At 32.6% G+C, this 26,022-nt stretch overlaps 4 protein-coding genes across 8 annotated transcripts in view; 2 read left to right on the forward strand and 2 right to left on the reverse strand.

Annotated features, from left to right (window-relative positions):
* LOC109335463 (polycomb group protein EMBRYONIC FLOWER 2-like) lies at nucleotides 1,370-11,508 on the forward strand. The gene is made up of 21 exons (XM_019571598.1): nucleotides 1,370-1,474; nucleotides 1,638-1,791; nucleotides 2,002-2,054; nucleotides 2,229-2,334; nucleotides 2,466-2,625; nucleotides 2,717-2,789; nucleotides 4,130-4,193; nucleotides 4,590-4,646; nucleotides 4,780-4,901; nucleotides 5,033-5,065; nucleotides 5,603-5,634; nucleotides 5,801-5,853; nucleotides 5,939-5,992; nucleotides 6,079-6,123; nucleotides 7,093-7,136; nucleotides 7,486-8,943; nucleotides 9,616-9,664; nucleotides 10,099-10,182; nucleotides 10,863-10,939; nucleotides 11,109-11,198; nucleotides 11,370-11,508. Exons 1-21 carry the CDS (start codon nucleotides 1,440-1,442, stop codon nucleotides 11,506-11,508), a joined length of 2,982 nt encoding a protein of 993 aa, XP_019427143.1. The 5' UTR covers nucleotides 1,370-1,439.
* LOC109335464 (oleosin 1-like) lies at nucleotides 12,247-13,079 on the reverse strand (the record flags this gene model as incomplete). The annotated part of the gene is made up of 1 exon (XM_019571599.1): nucleotides 12,247-13,079. A coding segment is annotated over one exon (627 nt), but the record flags the coding sequence as incomplete, so codon positions are not given.
* Nucleotides 17,954-19,644, forward strand: LOC109336024 (UDP-glycosyltransferase 79A6-like). Its single transcript, XM_019572356.1, has one exon. The coding sequence runs from the start codon at nucleotides 18,050-18,052 to the stop codon at nucleotides 19,439-19,441; it is 1,392 nt and encodes a 463-aa protein (XP_019427901.1). The 5' UTR covers nucleotides 17,954-18,049; the 3' UTR covers nucleotides 19,442-19,644.
* LOC109336022 (ATP-dependent 6-phosphofructokinase 4, chloroplastic) overlaps nucleotides 19,285-26,022 on the reverse strand; it is an 11,985-nt gene continuing 5,247 nt past the window's right edge. For 2 of the 5 annotated variants that reach the window (XM_019572351.1, XM_019572353.1), the window contains 4 exons: nucleotides 25,681-25,905; nucleotides 22,525-22,573; nucleotides 22,202-22,356; nucleotides 21,048-21,355 (listed from right to left, as the gene is read on the reverse strand). In XM_019572351.1, the coding sequence (XP_019427896.1) occupies nucleotides 21,212-21,355; nucleotides 22,202-22,356; nucleotides 22,525-22,573; nucleotides 25,681-25,905 (573 nt within the window). In that variant the 3' untranslated portion in view covers nucleotides 21,048-21,211. Of the gene's footprint in view, nucleotides 19,484-21,047; nucleotides 21,438-21,731; nucleotides 21,739-22,193; nucleotides 22,357-22,524; nucleotides 22,574-25,680; nucleotides 25,906-26,022 lie in introns of those variants that run through there. The other 3 variants (XM_019572352.1, XM_019572354.1, XM_019572355.1) reach the window with 3 other exon arrangements.

The raw sequence follows: 26,022 nt of genomic DNA on the forward strand, positions 1-26,022 counted from the left end.
ATAAACTTTCTCCAAATTAATGAAAAGTATGTGAAACTCCCTTTGGTTCATTCAATATCTCTTCATCAATCGTTGTAGTAAGTTTATAGCCTCTATGGTCAACTTCTCTGACATAAAAATGAATTGGTTTTTAGTGATACAAGACTATTGTCTCAACCTCGACTAGATTATTATCTTCCACAATATCACAATAATATGACTCATGAGCTTAACCCTCATATAGTTTGCATAATTTTTAATGTCACTTTTGTTCTTAAAAATAAGAATTAAAATTTTTCTCCTCCACTTATCTAGCATTATCTTAAATATCATGATTTCATTAAACAACTTTTCAAGCTAGCTAATGCTTCATCTCCTAGAAAGTTGCAATCTAAGAGGTCTATTATTTGGTCATTCATTCTGTTCAAAACTTCTTTCACCTCCAAGAAATGAATTCTATGATAAAATGTACAAATTTTTATTCTCCTCCTTCATGTTTAGTCTATCAAAAAAATAATGAATCATGTTCAAAGCTCAAAAGCTTGTGAAAATCATACTTCTATCTTTCCTTATAACATATTTGTCATTCCCAACATTTTTTCCTTTTCATGTTTAATGAGTTTTACATTTGGTCCACGTTTATTTTCTTTATTTCCATAACCTCTGCACGTCTATAAACAATTCTTTTCTCTCCTTTAGCACCTAGATATTCTTATATCCATCATACACTCTACTATACTCTTAACTCTTAAATCAATAACCAAAAACCTATGTTGATTCGTAAAGCTCTTTACATCTACGACTTTGCAATATTAGCAAAAGTTTCAACCTAGTTACCTTATAAGAAAAAAATCAATTTTGGAACATGCAATCCACTCTTATATTTGATAAGATACTCCTCCCACTTCTTAAAACGGGTAATGTAAAGTATACCTACAAAAGATAGTACATACAGTATCCAGTTCAACATTTTTTTCAAAAAACTAGAGTATGGGTCAGTTGCATGAATAAGGTATACCTACGATAAGATACCCGTTGATGTTGTTTCTTGTATATTGTCTATACCCTTCTCCAGCAAAGTAGCATTCTTCACCGACAAATGAAAATTGAAATCTCAATAATAGAGAATTTAGGGGTACTTTGAAACTTTTTGTTGCAACAGCTTTTCACTTCAAGTATTAACATCCAGCAGTGTATGCAAGACTGAATCAACTGTACAATAGCATGCACTCTTTATATCCCTAATGTGTTATTTTCTGCCCATTTTGGTTTTATTTTCCTTAACTTTTAAAGTCATATGGACTGTTTCTTTGAAGTTCAATAGCTCTCCTCCGAATGCAGCATATGGTATTTGATGATTTCTTGCATAATTTTCAATTGTAGGTTCATTGCCTGAGAAAATTTCACATACTTCAAGGCTTGGATAAGTGATATATATATCTCAAACTTCTTGAATCAGAATGCTAGGACTTGACTTTGAAGTTGGTGAATCATCGTATGTTCTCTTTTAGACCAAATGTGTCATCCTCAAATTTTGTCTTTGTAGTTTCCAACAAAAGGGAAACAACTATAGTTCTTTTTTCAAAATGATTGTAACAAAAACAATGCTTATATATATATATATATATATATATATATATATCTGTTTGCCCCTGCAGAAATTCTAGAAGCACAACACAAACAAGTAATCCTAGTAGTCCTAGTAGTGTGCATTTTTCTGAGGAAGATATGCTTGCTCCAAAAGAAAGCTTCACAATTTATTGCCAGCTTATGGAGCTCTACAACTTTCTCATGCATCGGGCTAAAGAAAATGTACTCTATCTGATTAGCTAAAATTATCTACCATTGTAAATTATTTTTTGTGCCTTTTCTAAATTATGTTGCATGTGAAGCAATATGTTTTTCTTTGCAAATATTATGTTTTTCTCTTCCTGTTTTTATTTTATGTTATATGCTTTTTCTTTGCAAATATTTTTCATTATTGTCAACTAGCTAATAGAGTATGTTTTTGCTCTGTTGCAGCCAACATTCCTTAACAGATGTTTAGACTACAGGATAAAGGCTAAGCACAAGAGGTAAAATATATCATAGTGTGTCTTCCTTCTCCTATTTTACTCCCTTTGACATATTATGCAAATTCTAATGATTTAGTTTGAATCATTATATTGTTACCTTATATTTTCTAACTTTACTTATAGTTTAAACATTTATTTTGAGATGCTAATATGATATAGCCTTTGAATACATAGGATAAAAATGAAAGTTTCGATGTCATTGAGGATTGATGAAACTGAGAATGTGTTACCTTTGTATATCTGTTTGGCAAGACAGACTCCAAATAATAGAAATGCAGAGGTAAGAATAGTACATCTTAAACTTAAATAACTTATACTCCTTGTGCTAACTAGCTTCTTAATGTTTATTAACTTCTATCTAATAAGTTTCTATGCTGCATAAACTTTTTGTTTTAACCTACCAACAAAAAGTATTGTGCTGATTATCGAATTAGCCGAATTTTCAAGTTTGAAGATTTTCCTGAGATTGATGGAGATGCTGAAGTCCAAGCAAAGTTTAAGCTCCCTGAAGTTAATAAGTTAGCTGAGGAGGCTAAATCTGGCTCACTTTATCTCATGGTTTTCACCACTGGTATGTATATGCTTCTATAATCCAATTTAGATTAAGAGAAATATCTCAAATTTTACTAAACTCCTTATTCATTTTAACTATTTGCTTGCAGTGAAAAATCGAAACTCATCATCTGAAGCCAATAGAAACCCAATACCTTCTGATGAATGTGAGATATACTTTTAGCTAGCAGTAGCCACTTTTATATGTTTGTATACTTCTCTTTTTAGTGGAAAAAGAAGATTATCATTTTTTGAATAACGCATAAAGATTACACACAAAAAGTCTTCCCTAATGAATCAAAAAATAGTAAAACCTGAAATAATAAAGCAAATCAATGCGAAAGAGTGAATGAGTGGTGTTAAATTGTTCTTTTCTAGATGGAGTATGCCACATTTGGTTCAGGTGTAATCATAGTTTTAAATCACAGTTGCATTGTGTTCTGATGAGGCCAAATTATTGCCCCCGAGGTTCATAATCATCATGACTTGTTGAGATTGCAATGGTTGCCACAACCAATGATATTTCAGCTACATCATATAATGTGATCCCAATTTTGGACAAGAAAAATCTTAGAAAGTTACCTTCCATTGATGAGCTGAAGATGAAATGTATCAGAATTGTAAAGAGCATACAAAGAAAAGTAATGCCTCTTTCTTCTTATTAAATCAAGAATAAAAAAAAATTCACATTTTCTTAAGCAAAAGGAAAGGCCCTTATATACTAACTAAATGTACAACAAAATATAGTAACACCCAAAACTTAACTAACTAACTAAAAATAGAAGGGCCTTAACTAATATAACTAACAAGATACAAAGACTTGCTATTTTAGTGATACTATAGGGTTGGGCCATGAAGGCCTTGATTGGCCCAACATTTAATGATCCAAGCCGTATCTGTGAATGTTGAAATCAGAGGAAAATATGTTGGCTTGTTCTTGATCGAGCTGAAGAATATTGGCCTGAGTGATTTTACTGAATTGGATAAGCATCACTTTGATTGTTGATTGAGGGATCAAGAGGATGATGCTGTTTTATATTAGTAAAACTCTGATGCACCAAATTGTTTGAGAATTTCTGAATGTGGTGCATCGACTTGTGCCTTGTATTACACATCTGCTCTATCATGTGACTAGCTTCATTAAGGTCTTGATGAATCAACTTATGCATCACCAGATTTTGTTCTACACTGCAAGAATGCTTGTCCATTTTATCTATCTTCATAGGACTATGATCCTGACTCAACATCCTGCGATTAACCACAGAAGAAGGCTTATAAGAATACACTAAATTTAATAAAAAATATTTGTTTCATTAATGTTTTGTTTCTTTTAAGGAGGAAGTGTTGTCCTCCTAACTCCCTGTAATCACAATCTCTTTGTAAACATTCAAAATTGTTCTTCATTGCTAGAATTCATCTTCCTTCTCATTTCATTCTGTGTTGACAGCAATAGCAGGAGAGTTATGCTTATGTGGGAAAGCATCTTTAGAGTTTCTTTATTGTGCTTGGGATTGTTCTCCAAGTTTTGTTTCGGGACAAGGAGCAGAGATTGTTATGTCAATTGATTTAATTCCATGCTATCTGAAGGTATATGAGGCTGATGGTTAAAATTTTCTTTATTATGCTTTCTTATGTGCTTAGTTAAAGGATATTATGCTATTCTATGGGTATTGATTTTGTTACTTTTGTAGTTGTTGTGGACAACATCATCCGACATGGTTGTAATGTTGCAGTTACATTGATATCTACAACTGCGTCATCCAATAAAATTGTGATGTGAATTTGAATCACAATGGTGTGGTCTAATATGACACAAAACAATAACATTGTACTGAATCAAATTCAAAAACAATTTTTAAACACAAAAAATTTAATATCATCATAACTGCAATCCGCATTATAAGGACTAAAATCGGTACAATTGTGATCACAATTTAAAATATTGCTCCCGATTATGATGTGTACCGATTTCTTATTTTGCAGTGTGTAGAGAAGGACCAGAGCATCTCAGTTCAAGCTCCATATAAATCTTACTATGAGGTTATTTCTAGCTTCAATATCTTCACACACGTAGAAAAACTCCCACACACAAACACCATATAAGACTTTGTTCTTTTATGTAGAACTTGTAATAATTGCATCTTATTTCTTTGTGGTGTGCTGGTTTCCAAAGACTACAATAAAGAAACTACAAATCTTAGTTTCTGCAGAAGAGTATGGGTCCAAGGAAAGATCTCCCTACTTTACATATTCAAGCCGTGATATATTATCGCCATCATTAGCACGTCTCATCAGGTAAATTTCATTTTTCTCAACCATACATATGCAACCATGTTGCTTCTATATGGAAATTTCATATGCATATGGGATGCAATTTAAATAGATTATGGGATACATTTTAACTTGTACCTGCTTGTATGGTTCAGGTTGAGAGAAAGAAATGTCCTTTTTAATTACAGGTATTACATTTTAATTTCTCTGTGAAATGATCTTTGTTTCAAATTGTGGATCAATCATGTAATGCAGCTGCAATATTGCGGTTACAATGACATCCACAATCTTATCATGCCACAGTTGTGGTGTGACACCGAATGATAATTAAGTAGCCGCATTGGACCACAATCGTATCGAGTCGCATTTGGCCCTCATCGAAATGTATTAGGCCGAATCAAACCACATGAAATTCAAGAATATTTTTTAACCACAACAAAATCACTTCGCAACGGCCGTAATTTGCATTGCAATGACCATAATTATCGTAACTACAACCATCATCGTAGTAACCATAACCATAATTTAAAATAGTAGACAACCAATTTTTTTCTTCTCTTTGTGAGTTTATGCTCTAGAATTTAATTTTAAGTGGGAAATGGACCAGGGAGCTTTTTTGTTCTAATGTTTTGTAATTCTCCTTTGGTCCCCTTTCATGTTTGTTCCTATTAGAAGAAATAATGATCTTGTTCTAATATTCTGTTTTATAAAAAAAAATGTTACAGGTATTGCCATAATAGTTTGAGGAAAACAGAAGGTAATGTAAATGTTGCTCCCTTAATCTTGTTTAATTTATTTTTCTTGATGGATTAATTAATGTAGTTTCCAAACAATTAGTTACTGCTAGGATTTTATACTGTTATCTCTTTATTTTTTAGTTGTTAATGTTGTTTGGCAACTAGTAACTGAAAGCTTTATTGCAGTCACTGCAGATTTCGCATGTCCATTATGTTTGGTTAGATGTGGAAGCTATAAGGTTGATACTACTTCTGACTACTAATTTAAGGATATAGATATTCAACACGAACATGTTTTCAATGTTTCTGTCATGGCTGTTTTAGGGTGTAAGATATCACATGCACTCATCACATGACCTTTTCGACTTTGAATTTACGGTCAGTAATCTTCATAACTCTTCAAGCTTTCTCATTACTACGCAGTAGTATTTAACTATTAGTTTGAAATATGAATTATTCTGCAGGTTGATCAAACTGTAAATGTGTCTATCAAAGCAGATGTATTTGAGGTTAGAACAGTTTTATCTAAAAAACATTCTTTTCAATTTTGTAAATTTATTACTGCTGCTTAGCATGAAGTTAATTTTAAATTGTTTGTTTACTAATACCTCTTTGAATAATAGGAAATCTTAATCTTTCAATTAGGGACCTTTTGTATGATTTTTAACTTATTACATTCTATGATCATGAGCTTTGTTTTATCTTCTCCATTCAGCATGTTCATTCATGTCCACACTTTATATGAAAATATTTTCATAGAATAAACTGTAAAAGTTCAAACAGGAAGATAAATAATTTTATTTATGCCAATATTGTGATCGGAGAGAGCATTAATATTGTTATTTCAACTTTTTTTTTTGCATTTTACTTTGAGGGATAAGATCATATTTGCAACTAATAGGGATCCTCTCCATGTCAAAGTGCAGTGTTGAGATAAATAAAATAAATTTATTACATTATATATTTTATCAATCATATCTTCACACAAAATGTCAGATATTATGTTTTCATGTACCTCTCTGTTGTGAAATATGCTGTCTTTTTTTGTGAAGTTATAAAATATTTGTATTATTGTATATCATCATATCTGATATTATATATATTAATCTATATCTTCTACTCACCTTGTACGTCTTCTTTTATATACATGCAGAAGTATTTTAAAAATACCATAGAAATAAAAATCAAAGTGACGCTAAGTGATAGTTTATTTTAGATGTTTTCATGCAGTATTCTATTCAACTTTAAACACTAGTAACGTTTAATTTTACTTTTCTCCTGTAGGTTATTACTTCAAATTTTCAAAATGGCTTAAATCTTTTGAAGGTAAAACTATATGCATTTATCATGTGAGACCTCACATCACAAGTTATATGTTACTTAATAGCATAATCTTTTAGGATGACTGGTTTTAAGTTTTAGCAAGATGCATTTATAATTTGTTTACTCTGGAAACTTATTAATTACTTTTCATCCAGATTGTTGGTGATGTTAATCCAAGACAAGAAACTTTCATGCTTCGGTAAGCTACTTTATTTCTCACATTGTTTTGAAATTTTCTCCACCCCATATACTTTGTTATAGATACATGTTCATTGGGAGTTTTTAAATTGGTTCTCCCTTAAGAACCATGCTTTTGCATCAAACCCAAATGAAATAGAGAATGAGAAAAATGTGTTAAATATAAATAAGATATAGGTTGTGGGGCATTTACTTTTTTTGTAGTTGAGATAAAATATAATGTTAGTTGAACAACTTAAATTATAGAAAGCTTGGTCTAATTTTTTTGCTTTTTGCAATACTCATTTAAACAATAAAGTTGGATTATGAGAATGCAGATGTTCTTATTATGAACTAATATCTATATGCAGTGCCAAACCATTTAAGCGTAGAAATCTGGCAGCTATGCGTGAAATACCAAGGAATCTATCTTTTGAAAACTCAAACAATGCAGACCTAACAGACCCAGAGTCTGAATGCCTTGTACAAGATAGAGTTGATGAGTTTTCGGATAAGGGTGATGGTATGCTACAAGTTGAGCCGAGTCATGAGATTCCTATAGTGCAGCATGTACCCAACAAAGAGAAGTTACAAGTTAAGTCTGATTATAAGACTGATGTGAAGGAACAGGTTGTGGAAAAAAGGATGTTCCCAACTAAGCCTGGTAATGAGACTCATGGAGTGCAACAATTTGCTGAAAAAAGTAAGGTGGCAATTGAAACTAGTCATGGGACTCCTGTAATGCAAGATTTACCCAACAATAGAAAGTTATTGGTTAATGAGACTCAAAACGTGCAACAATTTTCTGAAAAAAGGAATTTAACAAGTGAGCCTGCACATGAGACTCAAGTAGCAAAACAGGTAGAAAAGAAAGGGAATTTACTAGTTGAGTCTAACTATGACACTATTGCAATGCAACAAGTAGCAAACAAAGAAAATTTACCAATTGAGACTAGTCATGAGAATGAGCAACAAGTAACCAAAAAAGGGAACCTATTAGTTGAGTCTCACCATGTGACTCTTGAGGTGCAACAAGTTGCTAAGAAAGTGAAGTTATCTCCTGAAGAACAACATGTAGCCAAGAAAAGAAAGTCACTAGTTGAGCCTAGTCATGGGACTTCCGCAAATCAGCATGTACCCAACAAAGAAATGTTACCAGGTGAGCCTAGTTTTAAGACTTCTACAATGCAACAAGTATCCAAGAAAGGGAGGTTATTGATTGGTCCTGATCCCAAGACTCTTGTAGCCCAACATGTTGCTAAGAAAGTGAAGTCACTTGCAAAGCTTCGTGATGGAACTCCTATTGTACAAGTAGACAAGAAAAGAAGGTTACCAATTAAGCTTAGTCATGGGACTCTTCAAGGCCAAGGGCAACATGTACCCAATAAAGAGATGTTAGAAGGTGAGCCTAGTCATGAGACTCCTATGGTACAAGAAGTTATAGAGCCTACACAAGACATACCTATAGTGAAACAAGTTTCCAAGCAAGGGAAGAAGTTACATGTTGAATCTAATCACGAGACTCTTGTAGTGCCACACATAGTGAAGAAAGGAAAATCACCAATAGAGCCTTCTAATGGGACTCGTATAGTGCAAAAAGTAGCCAAAAAAGGAATGTTAAGAGGTGTGCCTGATAATGTGGATCCTGATATGCAACAACATGTTCCCAAGAGAGTGGAGTTACCAATTGAGGGTGTTAATGAGACTCTTGCGGTGCAAAAGGTTACTAAGAAAGCAAAGTTATCTGATAAGTCCATTGATGAGGCTCCTCCGATCCAACTAGTTTTCGAGGAAGGAAAGTTACCTGTTGAGAATTCTCACCCACAAAGGTATGTGACTATATCGTTTGAATCATTAAAAGCAAGTTCTTGAATTTGAGAAGTTCATAGATGCATGACTACTATGAGAAACCATTTGGCCCCTCAATGTAACTAAAATGCTAAAATGTTACTGGAATATAAGTCTCCCAAGCAATGCTATTTTTGTACAATACCAATTAGTGTAATATAAATTTCCAATACATCAGTGGTGCCTTAATATGTAAATAAAGATAGCTTCTTCAATTTGAGAAGTAGGTTAATCTACTAAATGATATATAAACTGATAGATTATAGAAGCTTGTCAAGATGTTACACTCAGGATATGATTGCATGTGGCCATTGATATGTTATTTGCGTTTCTTGAGCAATGCTATATGGTTCTAATAAAACCCAACGAAAAGACTATGAATGTAAGAGATAGAGATAGATTGATTTGTTATAAGAGAAGTTGCTAAGTTTAGATTGTACAACATTATTGTGTTTCGTGTGTCAATTAGCAAGCTGTTCAATCAAATACTCGAGCTTTACTTTCCATTTATCACTAAATTAATATGGTGTAAAATTGTCCTTCATATGTAACACTTAATTATACTGGTTTTGCAGTCGATTGAGATTTTTGTTCTTGCTATAAATAACTTAATGGACAGATTATTTGACGTGGTTCTTTTCAATATATTACAGCAATTCTCTACTGTGCAGGAGACAATTTTATCACTCTACCAAATACCAGGTGATGAGTGACGCCCATTTTAATATTTACTTTTATTCTGTTTTGCATGTCACTATTATATTGTCGTGAAAAAAATCATGAACTGATGAGTACCAAGGACACGCTCAAACACAATTCTTTAAGCTTTTGATGCACTTTTGAAGTAGGTGTGGACATGAGGTTTCAGGCTATAAGTTCCTTAAAATCAGATAGTATTTTTTATATGTAGTAGATGTAGTTGCAAAATATTTTCTCTACGTGTCTTAAGTTTACTACTACTAGCTTTAGCTTGTCATTTCAATTTTTATGGGGTTGATGACTCCTTTTTAATAATATTATTTCTTAGCTTTATAAAAAATATTATGGTATGTTTTATTTGATTCAACATGTTTAATCCTTAGCTTCATTGATTCAAGATTTGTTAATCATTATTTGTCTCCTCCTTTTGCTTAAAGCCGATGTCACTTGAAGAGGTTCTATCAAGTCAAGACAATGAGGATGAAATTGATGACGACACTAAAGATATTGAACATCTAAAGGTATGCACAAACATATAAGTAGTCTTTTTTAATTTGTTTTGATATTCTATGATTTCATTCTTTTTAATCGCAACTCTTATTATACTACAACAGATAAGTATTAGTCCAGATATGATGTATACCAAATCATATATCGTGTATGCAAGACTATACCATAAACATCGACCAAATCAAGTATGATTGGTGGATATAGTTTTTTTAACCTGTTATGACATTTATGCTGCCACAGTTGTGGTGTATATTGTTTTCCTTAAGTAGTACTTGTATTTTACACATAAAAATTACATGTCACTTAAAATAACATGTCAATTTCATTCAAAATCACATGTCTTGTCAATATTAATATGAGAATATAATATTACTCAAAATAAAATTTCTCATATTTTGATTGAAGATCCTCCATCACATAATCCTTATGTCTCCATGCAGCAGATGAATAAAAGTTTGTCAACACATAAAAATTACACATCATTTTAACTTTATTTTACAAAATTGATATATCAATCTCTACATGTTTAGATTTAAGTGAGTAAGACAAGAATTATACAGGAATTTGGGACAGAGGATTTGTATTGACGTGTACCCCGCATAGAATCAGCATAATGTTGAGGCTTAAGTTTGGGATTGTAAATACTTGCACCTTCTATTATTATTCACACTTTTGTAAATATCGATTGCAGTTGATTGATGAATATGAGGTTACCAAAGATGAGAAGGAAATCATATTTATGTGGTCCTCATTTGTTAGAAGGCAACGGTAAGTTATTTTGAAGGGCTCAATTTCACTACTTGTATCTTCTTTAGCTTTTTATAGAAATGAGTAACAGTAAGTCATTTTAATGCTTTAACTCAAAAGTCATCCTACTACCAATAATATATATGCTTTTCCATACCGATTTCTAACAATGATTTTGTTCTTGTGGCAGAGTGGTGGCAGATTGTCACATTCCTTGGGCATGTGAGGCTTTTGCAAAATTGCATGCACCTCTACTTGTCAAATCCCCCCAATTGGCTTTGTAAGTAGCAATCTTTCTTTTCCATTTTAGAAATCTATACCTATGGTTATTTAAGATGCAGTTTGACATTTTTGTTTCTAATCTATATGTATATTCATTTTTCATAAATCGGGTCATTCCTTCGTATAAAAGCTCTGCAAATAATTAATATAAGATTGGTTAATTTGGCAGGTGTTGGAGACTGTTGTTGATCAAATTATGGAATCATAATCTTATAGATGGAAAGGTCATGAATACTTGTAGTATTATTCTTGAAGAATACCATAATCTTATAGATGGAAAGATCTTTACCAGCCATACACAAGCATAAAACATAGGTATAGAGGATCCTGTTCCAAAGAATACCTAATAAATATGACAATACCTTCTCCTACGTAAAAAACGAATTGCAAGTTATGGGTATCTGGAAGCACATTTCTTCTATGTAAACATCTTTCGTTGGAAGCCTATGCTTTAGGAGCTTCCTTAAAGAGCAGGTATGCCAAGGGCCCCACCCCTCTTTCAAAATTTGTTTGTTTTACCATAATTTGTAACCAATTTACGCTAGTGACGACAATTCAATTCAAACTAAACTGTGCTCCATCAGCTATAAAAGTACTCACTTTTTTTAAAAATAGTTAAATATGCAAATACTCATCAAATCAATTTAACTTAAAAAAGTAATTTTCGAGAATAAAAACTGCGTACCCAAAGCAATATTTTAATACAATTATATTAGTGATATACAATTATATTAGTAGCTTAATTAAGGGTTATAGATTAAGTAATCTAATTTTTTTTAACTCTAGCTTAATTATTGTTGAAAATGTTAACACGAGGAACATCAAATGTCGATGTAAACAACGATAAGAAAGAACATGGATCTAGATATGTATCAATATTCTTATTTTAATTATGTGAATTATGTGAGACTTATGAAATTCAATATCTAAAATGCCAAATGTAAGCTTTCAAGCGTCTAAGAAGCCAAAAGAAAACGAAAATAAAAATGCACACGAATTTAGCATGTGTAGAAGAACAATAAAAATAAAACTTACAATTTGTCAAGATAAATAAAAAGATCGTTCTTCAATAGTTCCATGCAACACTAGGAGAAGACATTACAACCCATGACGATTGATGATCCACAATAAACGAAAATACAAAAGTGAAAGAGAGAAAGGAAGAAAATAAAGAAATTCAAGTCTCGTAAATATAACTAGACAAATATTGAAAGTGAAAAACAACAACGATAATGTTCATGCAAGTTCAAGATTAAGAAGAATATGCTCCTCCTTCACTTATTTGATGCTGGCCATACTCCTTAATCTCACGCGCTTTATTCATCAGCCTTTGACGCGCCGTGTCCAACTGGTCAGCACCAACTGGGTGCTTACCGGTAGCATACCTGTATAACCATGTCAACATCGTGATCGCTGCCACGCCGAAGGCCCCCGAGGACAAAAACCCTAGGCTCAAGAGGGCCACCGCGATCACGGCGGGGACCAACACCGGGCTGAATATCACAAACAACGGGGTCACAATGGTGAGGCCAATGATAGTACCGGCCAAAATTAAGCCGGAGAGGATTAAGAGGGAGCCGCCGGTGGTGACCGCGGTGGCCACCTTTGCAAGTTGGGTGGTTTTAGGTTGTTGTTGTTGTTGATTGTAGTATTGGTATTGGGCTTCAGCCATATTGGAATTTTTTGATTTTTTTTGGATGAGAAGATAGTGGAAAAGAGTGAGGGTGAGAGATATATATGGTATTGTTTGAGGTTTAGATGTAAGTGTGATTAGTGGAGGGTTTGGTGGCAACACTTCAAGGTGTGGTGTGGCACGTGTTGATGAGGTTTTCATGCATGGGTTGCATGCAAAATCATGGAGCTGTGTTTGTGGACACGTTGTTTTTTAATAGGGATCCCAAGTTCGCATTGCAACATGTGATTGAATGTGGTAGTTTCTACTTTCTAGTGTACGTAGATAAGTGTAGGAATATGCCAAAATACATTAAAATAAAAATTAAATTACCATTGTTGTGTTTGACTGGAGCTTCAAAAATGGGTTCTGAGTTCCGAAATATTCTGCCAGCTCAGTCCAAAAATTAGTTGTCAGATAGCATTTTTTGATTATATTATTTCTACTAATTGATGCCATATCTTGTTATGTATATACTATATTCTACACTATATTATTATAACACTTTATGGTTTTGTCGGGTTATTCAGTAGGGGTTACGTAGATAAGTGTAGGAATTCCAAATACATTATAATATAAATAAAATTACCATTGTTGTGTTTGTCTAGTCTAGAGCTTTAAAAATGGGTTTATTTTGCCAGCTCAGTCCAAAAACTAGTTTTCCGATAGCAATGTTTAATTATTTCTACTAATTGATATCATCTTGTTATGTACTATATTATAACACTTTTTGGTTTTGTAGGGTTATTCAGTAGTGGTTACTTATGGATGTGATCATTGTTTAAAATTTATTATTATCGGGGGATTTAAATTTTTAAATGAGCAATTTGGTGTAAATTTTTCTTATAAAGTTGATGCATAACAAATAAAATATATTTATTCAAAGGCTCCGTCCAAGCCTATGGCTTTCACATAGAGATTCTTTTAGGATGTCTTACTTAGAAAGGGAGTTGTTCCTCCACGGGGGAAGACTCTTATATATAGATGGTAAAATAGACATGCCTACGGGCGTGCTTGCATAGTCTGCATTTCTTTACGGGTATGACATATAAAATTTGTTCATTTGTCTGTTTCGCCTGTCAAACCTGCGGACATTTCCTTTGGGCAATGTGGGCGGCCCGCAGCCAGCCCACGAACATACTTTAAGGATAAATTAAAAAAAATTCAAATAAGTTATGATATAATGTGATTTTTAATCTCTAAAAAAATTATAATCTAATGTAATTTGTTAAAATTCATATAAAATATCAAAGTTTTTACTAATTTTTTATCTTCAACTATTTTATTTTATTTATTATATGATTTTTTATATTTTTAAATTATTCAACAATGCTCGCGGGCCGCTCGCAAGTCCGTTAGCCCGTTTTAAAACGGGCAAGACAATGAATTGTCCATTAAGTCAATGCATGTCTGTGCCGCTTAAATTTTACAAGACATTTGTGGGTGCAAGCTAAATGGGTCGGACAACCCGTTTTGCCATCTCTACTCTTATACAATTAACCAAAATTTTCTCAAAACCTTTTCTCTTCTTGTAAGTTTATCTACTTGGTTTGGTAAGTACTATAATATGATCTCGATATTGCACTCTCTCGATAAACAAGTAAGGGTAGAAACATGCTAGACCGCCTATCAGGGGCTTATTATCTGACCTATAACAGGCTAGGTCAGACCAGACTTTTTTCACGAACAGAATAGGTTCAGGCTTTCTAAAAAGCCTATTTAGCTTAACAGGTCAGACTTTAGGCCACCTAAAATGCCTATTAAGCCTAACAGGCCGGCCTATTTAGTTATATTACATAAGAATGTTGATATTAATATAAAAATATAATTTAATTATTAGAATTAGATGGACCTAAATAAAAATAAACATATAAGCTCATTAAAATATAGACATGATAGCCTATTTCATGAGTATATAGCATAATAGGTCTTTAAACAGACTAACAGGTCATGCCAGACTTTTAAACAGGTCAGACATAGGTTTTGAAATTTTTTTAAATAGACTAACAGGTCAGACTCAGACTCCTATATACTATATAGGTTGTGTCTGTTTAAGGCAAAGTCTGGTCTGACTTCCACCCTTGTAACCAAGCAACAATTTTATGACAAACATGTGTATATATATCAATCAACAAAATGTGTGGGAAGTTTAGAATATTATTTAGCTTGCAAGAATCTGGTCTATATATATCTAGGTAGGTCAAAATGATATTATCTTCAACTTCCTTCAAACATTTGCATAACATGTGATTAAGGCAACCAAAGTAAATTTGGCTTTGGAGCATTGGAAAAAAAGGCAAATCAGCAATGTCTAACAATGACTAGTTGCCAACCCCATGAATGTCTTCTAATCTTGGTATCTTCTTGTATTCTTTTTTTATATATCCTCTTTGAGACATTTTTGTAACCTTCTCTTCATTTAAGTATTTTTTAATGAATAAAAAAAGGCCATTTTCTTCCAAGTTTAACTATTATTTTTTTTATTTGTTCCATTTTTTCATGATTTTGAAGTACATTTTTTAAATATCAAAAAATCTGTTTTTAAACGTACACCATTAGAGAGGAGATTCATTTAATTTACTCTAAAAATAAATTTTTAAAACTTACTCTCAATTTTAGTCATCAATTATAGGAAAATTCAATAGTTTATATTTAAACATTAATTGATATCTAAAATATGGAATAAATTTTTTAAACTTACTCTTAGAATAAGTTAATCCCTTCCATAGCATTAATAAATTAAGTTTGATTTGAATGTAAAGTATGGTAAGTAGGATAGATGGTGGGAAGTATGACACAATATTTTAAAATGGATAGAGGATGGATGGATTCTTTTCAATCAATTGTCACTCCCTTTAAAAATTTTATATGGTTAAAATATTATTTATCACTTATATGTATAAATAATATATAATATGTTAATAGTATAAAAGCTCTTATTCTAACCGTAGTTTAACCATATGTTGTATATAAGGAAAAGGATGTGTGATCTAAAGACATTAAGGTTAGGGTAACATTTCTCTTTCCGTAACTTCTCCCTTCAACAATGTAAGTATAGGAAAATGACGTGTCGTCTAAATAGTCATTAAGAGCAGGGTCACATCTATCTTTCCATAATTATTCCCTTCTACCTTTTTATATCGGATGAAATATCATCCAAATTTATAATCGATTATAAATAAGAGTTAAATTTCTATATATTATTAGTCTAATTTTTTACATAATTAACATTATTTATTATTTATGTTTTTTAAGAATCAATAAATGATGCGCTTAAACTCTAAACTACTCTATATATAAACTTTTATCTATAAATAAATTTTGTGAAGACATAACTTAGTTGCGTTTTGACCAACAACTTTTTGGTAATTTACATTACTTTTTTATTTCATGTTTTACATCAAAATTTTTTTAGCCAATTTTTTGTGGATGCTAATTACCCTTTTAATCACCAAAAATACGACTATTTTTTCACCAATAATGTCCATTAATTATTTTCACCAATGATTCTATGGCTACTATAATATTGGCTCGAATGACATTTCACTCTAACCACATCTCATCTACTGATTTTTCAATATCAGTCCATTTGGACCTCCACTTAATTTCACCTAAGTCTTATCCTAGTTTATTTATATGAAATTTATTCATTACATATTATTTTTTATCTCATTATTTTAATCACTTTTACCATTTGTTCACAACCAAAACCTAATAATTTCGACCTTTAAAGAGCAACGGAGTCTAGTTTTAAATTTGTTTGTTTTATATGATGGGAAAGAAGAGAATAAAAGATTTGGGAAGTATCACATAACTCACAAATTATTTCATTATTTTCTATTTTTCCGTGGCAATATTCCTCTTTAAAAAAACTAATTACTAATAGTGTTATTTGAACATCTAAAATTTGATGATATCTATTTTTTATTTTTTCATCTTATATCTATGTGGTCATCTTAAAAAATTTCTGTAAATAAAAAACAAACTAAAATTCTCTTGATTGTTAAACTAACTATTTTAACTTTGTTCGTCAAGCTATTATATGATTTATATAGAAATTCAATTATTGCATGTACCATATTTAGGGGTGGCAATGTGGGCCGGCCCGCCCTGGCCCAACCCACCATTGGCCTGCCAAAATAAGGGCTGGCCTGGCCCGTATTGTGAAAAGGGCTCAGAATGCCAGTCCGGCCCATATTTTGCAGGGCTGGCAAGCTGACGGGCTGACCCATTTTCCCTCCAAAATGTACATAATTAAAACTTTTAGACAAAAAATAATCAACAAACTTGATAGATGTCTTTTAAAACAAAAAATCACAAACATAAGTCTACAATATTACAATAACAACATAACATCTTAACTTAAAACTTGTAAATTCTAAAGAAGAAACCAGTTGCCACGCCCCTCGCACAGCACAGTGTCACACACTTTAGTTTTTTTATTTTTTAACAATGGTCCATCGGGCCAGCCCGACCCGTCTAAAAAACGGGCTACTAAAACGGGCTGAATATGGGTTTTTGGGCTAAAATCCTCAGCCCGACCCGCTAAAAATAGCCATCCGAACGGGCTGGCCCGTCAAGCCAAGCCCATATTGCCACCCCTAACTATATTGTGTTGATTTATTTTAGCACACCAAAAAAATAATACAAAAGTCTTGTGCTAAGAGGTAGGTGCAACCTAACCAAACCACAAAACATTAAAGTATACAAAAGTAGATAGTTTAACATGCAAAGTGCTACACCCTCTTTCAAAATATTTAAGGTTAACTAGTTAGTTTAAAAATTTATTAAATAATATATTGAATTTAGTAGTGGTATAAGGTCTCACCAAATCTCTATAATTATTAAAAGGTTTCACTAGATCTTCGAAATGGATTAATTCTTTACTAAAAAAAGGGGAAATAATATTTTTATTAGTACCTTATTTTTATAATTAAGAAAGAGAGAAATATGAGATGTATTAAGAATATAATTAAAAAACGTAATTAACTCTTAATTTTTAAAGCATTGAAGATATTTGCAACAATAGGAGAAGACAAAGACATCAAATTTGAGAAACGGGTGAGTAAAAGTAAAACATTAAAACATTAGTGTATTAAAGGCCAACCCCAATGGATCACTCTTCTATTAAACATCAAGAACAATCTCAAGAATTGTTATAGAAATCAAAGATATTAATGATGTCCAGTGAAACAATGCAAAATGATAAACTTCATGTGGTTATGTTTCCATTCCTAGCATTTGGTCACATTAGTCCATTTGTTCAGTTATCCAACAAGTTATATACTCATGGAGTTCACATCACTTTCTTGTCAGCTTTATCTAACATTCCTAGAATCAAATCAACCTTCAATCTAAATCCAGCCATTGAAATTGTCCCTCTTCAGTTCCCAAATGGTATAAGCAACACTGCTGATATTCCACCTGATTTGGCTGCAAATCTTATACATGCACTTGATCTTACTCAAACTCAGGTAAAGTCCATTTTGTTGGAACTTAAACCCCATTTTGTTATCTTTGACTTTGCACAAAACTGGCTTCCAAAATTAGCTTCTGAACTTGGCATCAAATCTGTTCATTTCTCTGTTTACTCTGCTATTTCTGATTCTTACATCATTGTGCCTTCAAGACTTCATGGCATTGAAGGAAGAAGCATCACTTTTGAGGATCTTAAAAAAACCCCACTTGGGTATATTCAAAGTTCCAATCTTTCCCTTAAGACCTTTGAAGCCATGGACTTTATGTTCCTGTTTAAAAGATTTGGTGAAAACATTACTGGTTACGAGAGAGTTTTACAAAGCCTTAGTGAATGCTCATTTATATTGTTTAAAAGTTGCAAGGAATTAGAAGGAGTTTATCTAGATTACATAGAAAAGCAATTTGGTAAACAAGTTCTGTTAAGTGGTGCACTTGTCCCAGAGCCATCAAATGATGTGCTTGAAGAAAAATGGTCTAAATGGTTAGATAATTTCCAAGCAAAATCTGTTATTTTATGTTCCTTTGGTAGTGAGACATTTTTGAATGATGATCAAATTAAGGAACTAGCCATTGGGTTAGAACTCACTGGTTTACCATTCATTTTGGTCCTAAACTTCCCATCAAGTACCAATGCCAATGGTGAATTGGAAAGAATATTATCAAAAGAGTTCTTAGAAAGAGTGAAGAATAGGGGAATTGTGCACACTGGTTGGTTGCAACAACAACTTATATTGAAACACAAAAGTGTTGGGTGCTATATATGCCATGCTGGTTTTAGTTCTGTGATAGAAGCTATGGTTAATGATTGCCAATTAGTGCTTTTACCTTTCAAGGGTGACCAGTTTTTCAATTCTAAGCTCATTGCCTATGATTTGGAGGCAGGTATAGAGGTGAATAGGAATGATGAAGATGGGTACTTTGGTAAAGAGGAATTATTGAAGGCTGTGAATACTATTATGGTGGAGGTTGATAAAGAGCCAGGGAAACATATAAGAGAAAATCACATGAAATGGAAGGAGTTTCTGTTGAATAAGGAAATTCAAGACAAGTTCATCATAGATCTGGTTTTACAATTGAAATCTTTGGCTTAGTTCAATTCTCATTTCCATGGCAAAGTTATGTGTGCTAATTATTTGATTGGTCTTTTCTTCCTTTTGTTTTTTGTTTTCCATTTTAAGCTTAAGTGTGGATTGTTGTTGTAATAAAAAAATTCTTTAACTACCAACTAGTGGTTAGTAGTTAAAAGGAATTGAATGTGTGCATATATATACATAATGAGTTTTGAGGTTTCATTGACTTTATTGAATGTCAATATTTGCTGTACAAAAGAATGTGTTACTCTGTGCATTTCATTTGATTGGTTGAGAAATATATATTTAAGTTTAAATAATAATAAAATAATATTTAGGACATAAAATATAAAATATGCTCACATTTATTGCTTGCTTATATACTGTTCCTCCAACATTTCCAATTCACATTTTAGTTAATTGTTGAGTGACAGATAATTCAAGCTACTTTTGATATTATAATTGGGCTTATGTAAAATAGAGATTTTTTCTTCATTGGCAGAGGTTGTTGTTATAAACTTGTTAATTTGGAATAATGTCTTGCACATGTTTCTATTTTATATTTGATCCTTATAATGTGTTATGTTTTGAATATAAATGTTTTAATGTCTTCCGGTTTGATATCTGTCAAGTCACCACTAACAAATTTCATCTTAGGATAATACTAAAATCAAAATAAATAAGTTTTGACACGTAAGTACGAAAAATAAAAATAAATTGTTTTGACACTATCATTATAATCTTACTGTATTATATTAATAATGAACTAATCTCTTTTATAGTTTGTAATTCATCATAACCAGTATCGCTCATAAGAATTGAACTCTTAATTTTTTTTTGTTTTTTTAAATCTCTCTAAACTTTACACCACTAAATCAAAGTAAAATAAATTTTTTCACTAATACTAAAAATATGTTCTACCATTATAAGTCTTAGAGTCCAACTTCTCTCTAGTATGAGAGACCAATCCAGGAATATGAAAATGAAATTTTTTTCAAGAATTTTTATTAGAAAATAACATGTAATTATAACCATTGAAACTTTTTTTTTTACCATATGTCTTAATCTCATAGTCTAGTACTAGAGAGGATCCTATCCTAAGGGTAACTAAATCTTGCATAGTTTCTTCTATACGACATATAGCCTAGCCTCTAGAATTTTATCCAATAAGAGAAAAAGATGTATATAGAGATGATGTGAGAGTTTTTTATATTGTCACTATATCTCTCACCCTTCGTCTTCAATAATTATGACTCTTCAAAAGAAGTAATACAAAAAAAAATATAGATGATGCACTGACAATATATATATCTTTACATAGTCAGTGCATAAATTTTATACTCTTAACTAAATCTATTCTTCCATATTCATGTCATTTCATGTATCAAAATATTAAGATGTTAAAACAATAAATTTAACTGAAAATTCATTACATGACCATTTTTTTATTATAATAAATCGCAGTCAAAGGAATAAACTCTATAAACATGGATCATGCCTCTTCCTTCATCCAACAATGTATTCGGCAGCTTTTCCCTTCATTCGAATTATTATGCTTTGATAATAGGAAATGCTTTGCTTCAATTGAAAAGGCTGTGTGTGTAATTAGTGATGAAGTGAAAGGCCATTCAGAATGAATATCTGATAACTATATTTATGTAGAGATGGTCCTAAATGTAAGGTGAAAAGGGTGGTGTAAAATTATTGATATTTTTTTAGTGCCCAAATAACAATAATGCATAATCTGAAGGCTAATAAATTCACAACAAAATAAGTTAATAGCCATAAAAGCTAGGTAGAGGTAATATTGATGTTACTTAAATCTTGGATTATTTCTTTGTCAGAGGAAATGAAACTAGGTTGATTTGTTGATGCAAGAAGTCTACCCCACATCCTATCTGTCAGCTTCACTGTATTTGTTCTTTCAGTCACACGCTGCAAAAAACATGTTTTATCATCAACTAAAACATTATGAGAAAAGTAATGTACAAGTAGAACATAATCTTCTGTCAATAATCATACAGCATTAAACTTTTTGACAGTGGGAGAATGTGCTAAGACGGTCCTACAAAAATATGTGTACACACACCTCAGATATACTACATTTATTTGTTATCTCTTTCCAGGGTCCAATTCCTAAACCCCCTGGAACTTAGTTTTTTGTTAAACATATTTACATGATTTCGGAGTAGCTGGTCCTCAAGATAAGTTCAGCTCTTTTACCCATAAGAAAAAATCACTTCAAAAGACTCATGAAGGGTATTTTCCTTTATGCGCTAAAAAACAATAACAAAAAATCTGTCTAGAAGAATGCTAAATGGAAATGAAAACATGGCAGAAGGATGCTAGGGAAGAAGCTGGTAGAAACAAAGGTGGATGGATATTAAGAAAGCTTCTTCAACCAAATAAGAAAAAGTTACTAATAGGCCTTATACTAATAAGACTAAAGCATTTGGAATAGTTTGTTTCTTAGATGATTCATGATTGATGAGCACAAATGCTAAGTCCGGATGCCATGCAATTCATTCAATGGCTCCATCCAATAGCTCTTCAATATATAATCTTTTCCCCATCCCTTGCTGTTTATTCTAAATGTTTTCTACTGGTTAGTGGTTACTGGTTATGAAAATAATAAACACTTGTTCACAAAATAAATAGAAAAATAAAAATAAAAACTATGGTGTTTGAACAAGACTTTCAGCAGCATAAATTTTAATAATAGAAGTAACTTGAATGAATATAAACGTGACTTAGTGAAAAGAAGTTATGAACCACACTTACAGCAATTGGGATATAAGCATGTCTACTGTTCACTGGCCCAACCGTGAAGCCAGTATAGCCAGCCATAGCTCCATGAACAGCACTATGAGCAAGAAGGGTGCAGTAAATGTTGTCTGAGGCATTACTCGGAATAGCTCGAATCATGTATGTTGGATCTGTACGAAGAACCCAAATGAAAATTTGAAATGGCACCAAAATCAACAGTTGGAAGATTTCAATACCGAGTTAAAGTGAAAATAGTAACAATAATTAGCTTCTTAGCAAATCTACCTAGATATTGAAGTAATACATCAAATTAAAGTATAAGAAACTCATTATAGTACCTATATATTTCATATTTATCACCATCTTTTGAACCTTTGTGAAATGATCCTGTGACAATAAGATATGAAAGCAAATGCTCATCAAACAATAAGATTGTCACATTTGTTTGTACCAAACGCTCAGCCTTTTAAACACATTCATAATTCCTCTATTAAAAAGTATAGTGATAGGGTAGGCATAGGGTAGTAGAAAAGAGGTTTGTTGTTAGGAGTTGTTTGAATTAAATAAAGAGGGAATTCCTAGAATACCCTTACTAGTTAGTTAGACTAGTGTATTAATTGTATAAATAGAGGAGGGAAAGCTTGTAAGAGGGAGTTTTTGGAGAAGTTGTAATTGGGAACTGATTTAGGAAATCAGTTAGGGAAGTTACTCTCTTGTGGAAGGAGTTCTTCATCATCGTATACACATTTTCAGTAATAATACAATTTACTGATCAAGATCACATTGATCTTGCATCTATTCTTCTATTTTCTGTTTCTATATTCTGATTTGATACCAGTTCTATCACTGGTATCAAAGCACCAATCTTGGTGCCTGAGGGAAGTGAGATCCACCAATTCTGCTGCTAGGGTTACGAATCGCACTTGTGGAGGAATAATATGGGAAATCGCAGAAGTAGAAATTGATTGAAGAGGAAACAGAAATCTGATTTTTGCGACATAGAGAAGACACAAGCAAATTCGTGAGGCTAGGGTTTGTGCGAAGAAGAAGACGATTGAGTTGTGACGCGGAGAGGACGAAGTCAGAATCTGAATGCTAAGGTTTGGATGTTGGAAATTGCTGAATTACACTAGGAGAAGAAGAGGAAGCATTCCAAGGTAAATTGGAAAATTCAGTTTCGAATTGAGGGCTTACTAATTCAATTTCATATGATTTTAGTTGTGAATGGTTGGCAATTTGTGTGAATTAATTAGGGAAAGAACTATCAATTTATTCTGTTTCGAATTGATAGACTAATTCAACTTTCCTCAAGCATTCCAAAATCACATCACCGCATCAAAACTGCTGTGTTTTTTTTTTGTTAAAAAAAAATTAGATTGTGAAAATTGCTATTGCTACTGTTGTTTGGTGTTAGAATTTTAGATTCGGAAATTCAGAATTTAGGAATTCATGAATTTTTGCCGGAAATTCAGAATTTAGGAATTCATGAATTTTTGCCGGAAATCCAAAAAATTCAGATTCATGAATTTTTGCCGGAAATCCAAAAAATTCAGATTGGGATTTGTGTGAATTCTTGTTGAGAATTCGAGGATTGGTTGTTAGTTAATGGTGTCTACACGAAATATGGCACAAGACAGTGATAGTTGGAAACAAGAACGTGATGAGGATGCGCACCGGCGGAAGAAGTGGGAGATTCCGATTTTTGCTGGCGATGACGCATTTTGGACTCACCGGTTGGAAAGGTACTTTCAGTTGAAAGAATTATCGAAAGATGAGAAGATGCAAGTGACCATTATGACACTTGAGGGGAAGGCATTGAGTTGGTACCAATGGTGGGAGAAGTGTACTCCGAGACCCAATTGGGAAGGGTTCAAGATCACCATGATTCACCGATTTCAACCATCTATGATTCAGAATCCATTCGAACAGTTGTTATCTCTCAAACAAACGGGTTCAGTAGAGGAGTTTGTGGAGGAATTCGAGAAGTACGGTGGGACCTTGAGAGTTATAGATCAAGAAATTGTGAAAGGAGTATTCTTGAATGGGCTCAAGGAGGAACTACAAGCAGAGGTAAAACTGTATGATTTACATTCCTTATCTGAAATTATAGGGAAAGTTTTGTTGATCGAATAAAAAAATCAAATGGAGAATAAGAGTTTGGAAGAAGCTACGAATCAGAGCATCCCTTTGAGATTATCATCCGAAAATCCATGCTCAAGTGTTAACTCTCCTTCTATTCATGCAAAGGAGGAGGAAAGTCTTTTAGTTGATGTTACTTGTGTACAATCTGTCACTTCATCAAAAACGAGGGATAATGAGATTTCGAAAGCTAAAGACCTTCATGGAGTCACGATGAATGGAGAAGTTGGGCCTCCACAACTAGGGGTGGTGGCTAATAAGCTTGGAGGAAGACACAGTTCTATCAATATTGGTAATAAATCATTTGCTTTTGGACCAAGAGGTCAAGATAACGGTTTTGTCAAGACAATGAAGTTACCGCATCATGTGGAAGGAAATGAGCTGAACAGATTTAGTGACCCTCCAAGAGATGCCTACTTAGATGAGTTATTTCATCCATTAGATAACCAATATGGGTACGTAACTCTCTGGGAATCAACAACCTGGATTCAGGAGAACTTTCCCAATTTTCGGGGGGGGGGTATTGACAGGGTAGGCATAAGGTAGTAGAAAAGAGGTTTGTTTAGGAGTTGTTTGAATTAAATAAAGAGGGAATTCCTAGAATACCCTTACTAGTTAGTTAGACTAGTGTATTATCAATAGAGGAGGGAAAGCTTGTAAGAGGGAGTTTTTGGAGAAGTTGTAATTGGGAAGGGAAGTTACTCTCTTGTGGAAGGAGTTCTTCATCATTGTATACACATTTTCAGCAATAATACAATTTACTGATCAAGATCACATTGATCTTGCATCTATTCTTCTTCTATTTTCTGTTTCTATATTCTGATTTGATATTAGTTCTATCATATAGCAATTCACTGAAATCTTATTTTATACGACTGTATGAGAAATAATAAAATCTAATATAAAAAGTGAGCTAGATTAAGGAAGGGGTTAGGACAGGCATTAGTCCACATTAACAAAATTTTCATTTCACAATCTCACAACATACTGTAATATGATTAAAAAGAGGGGGAACACAAGAAAATGAATCTAACAAGAAAATAAAAAGATTATAATTGCTTCTTGACATTACAAAACTGATATTAGTAAGTTGAGCTATCCCATCAGCATAAGTCTGTTTATAGAAAAATAAAATGCACAACTGTATCTGGAGTAGATATTTTTGCTACGACATAAATCATAAAATTTATAGAATCAAATCTGGAAAAGATGGCCAATTGTCTGCTCTGCAGTCTTGAGTTCATTAAGTTTAAAGGTGTCTATATTTCAACCTACTGTACACATCTCCAAATATTTATATATCTATAGCTAGTGAAGAGAATGCAATGAAGAGATGGAAAGATAATGCATATTACCTTGATCTTGTCAGATAACCATATACCATTATCAAGAAGTAGCTTGTTCCCTGATGCATCCTTTTTACCTGCTGCATGCACATCTGCAGCAACATATTCCTGTCCAGCTCCTTCTGCAACCACAATAACTAAATGTCCATTTTCTTTTAACCTCTGTTCAATAAACTCAAAAAGACCACCCTCTCCTTCCAAATAAAAGGGAGACTCTGGAATCAAGCAGCAATCCTGTTGCATCTCTTGCTATCAATAGATATTCCTTTTCCTTTCTTAATAGTTAGAAGCAAAAAATAAAAAATTATCAAGCCAAAGAAGAGTTTCATGGCCATAAGAACTCCTTTCCCC

Source organism: Lupinus angustifolius, chromosome LG20 (genome assembly GCF_001865875.1).
Source record: "Lupinus angustifolius cultivar Tanjil chromosome LG20, LupAngTanjil_v1.0, whole genome shotgun sequence".
NCBI lineage: Eukaryota > Viridiplantae > Streptophyta > Magnoliopsida > Fabales > Fabaceae > Lupinus > Lupinus angustifolius.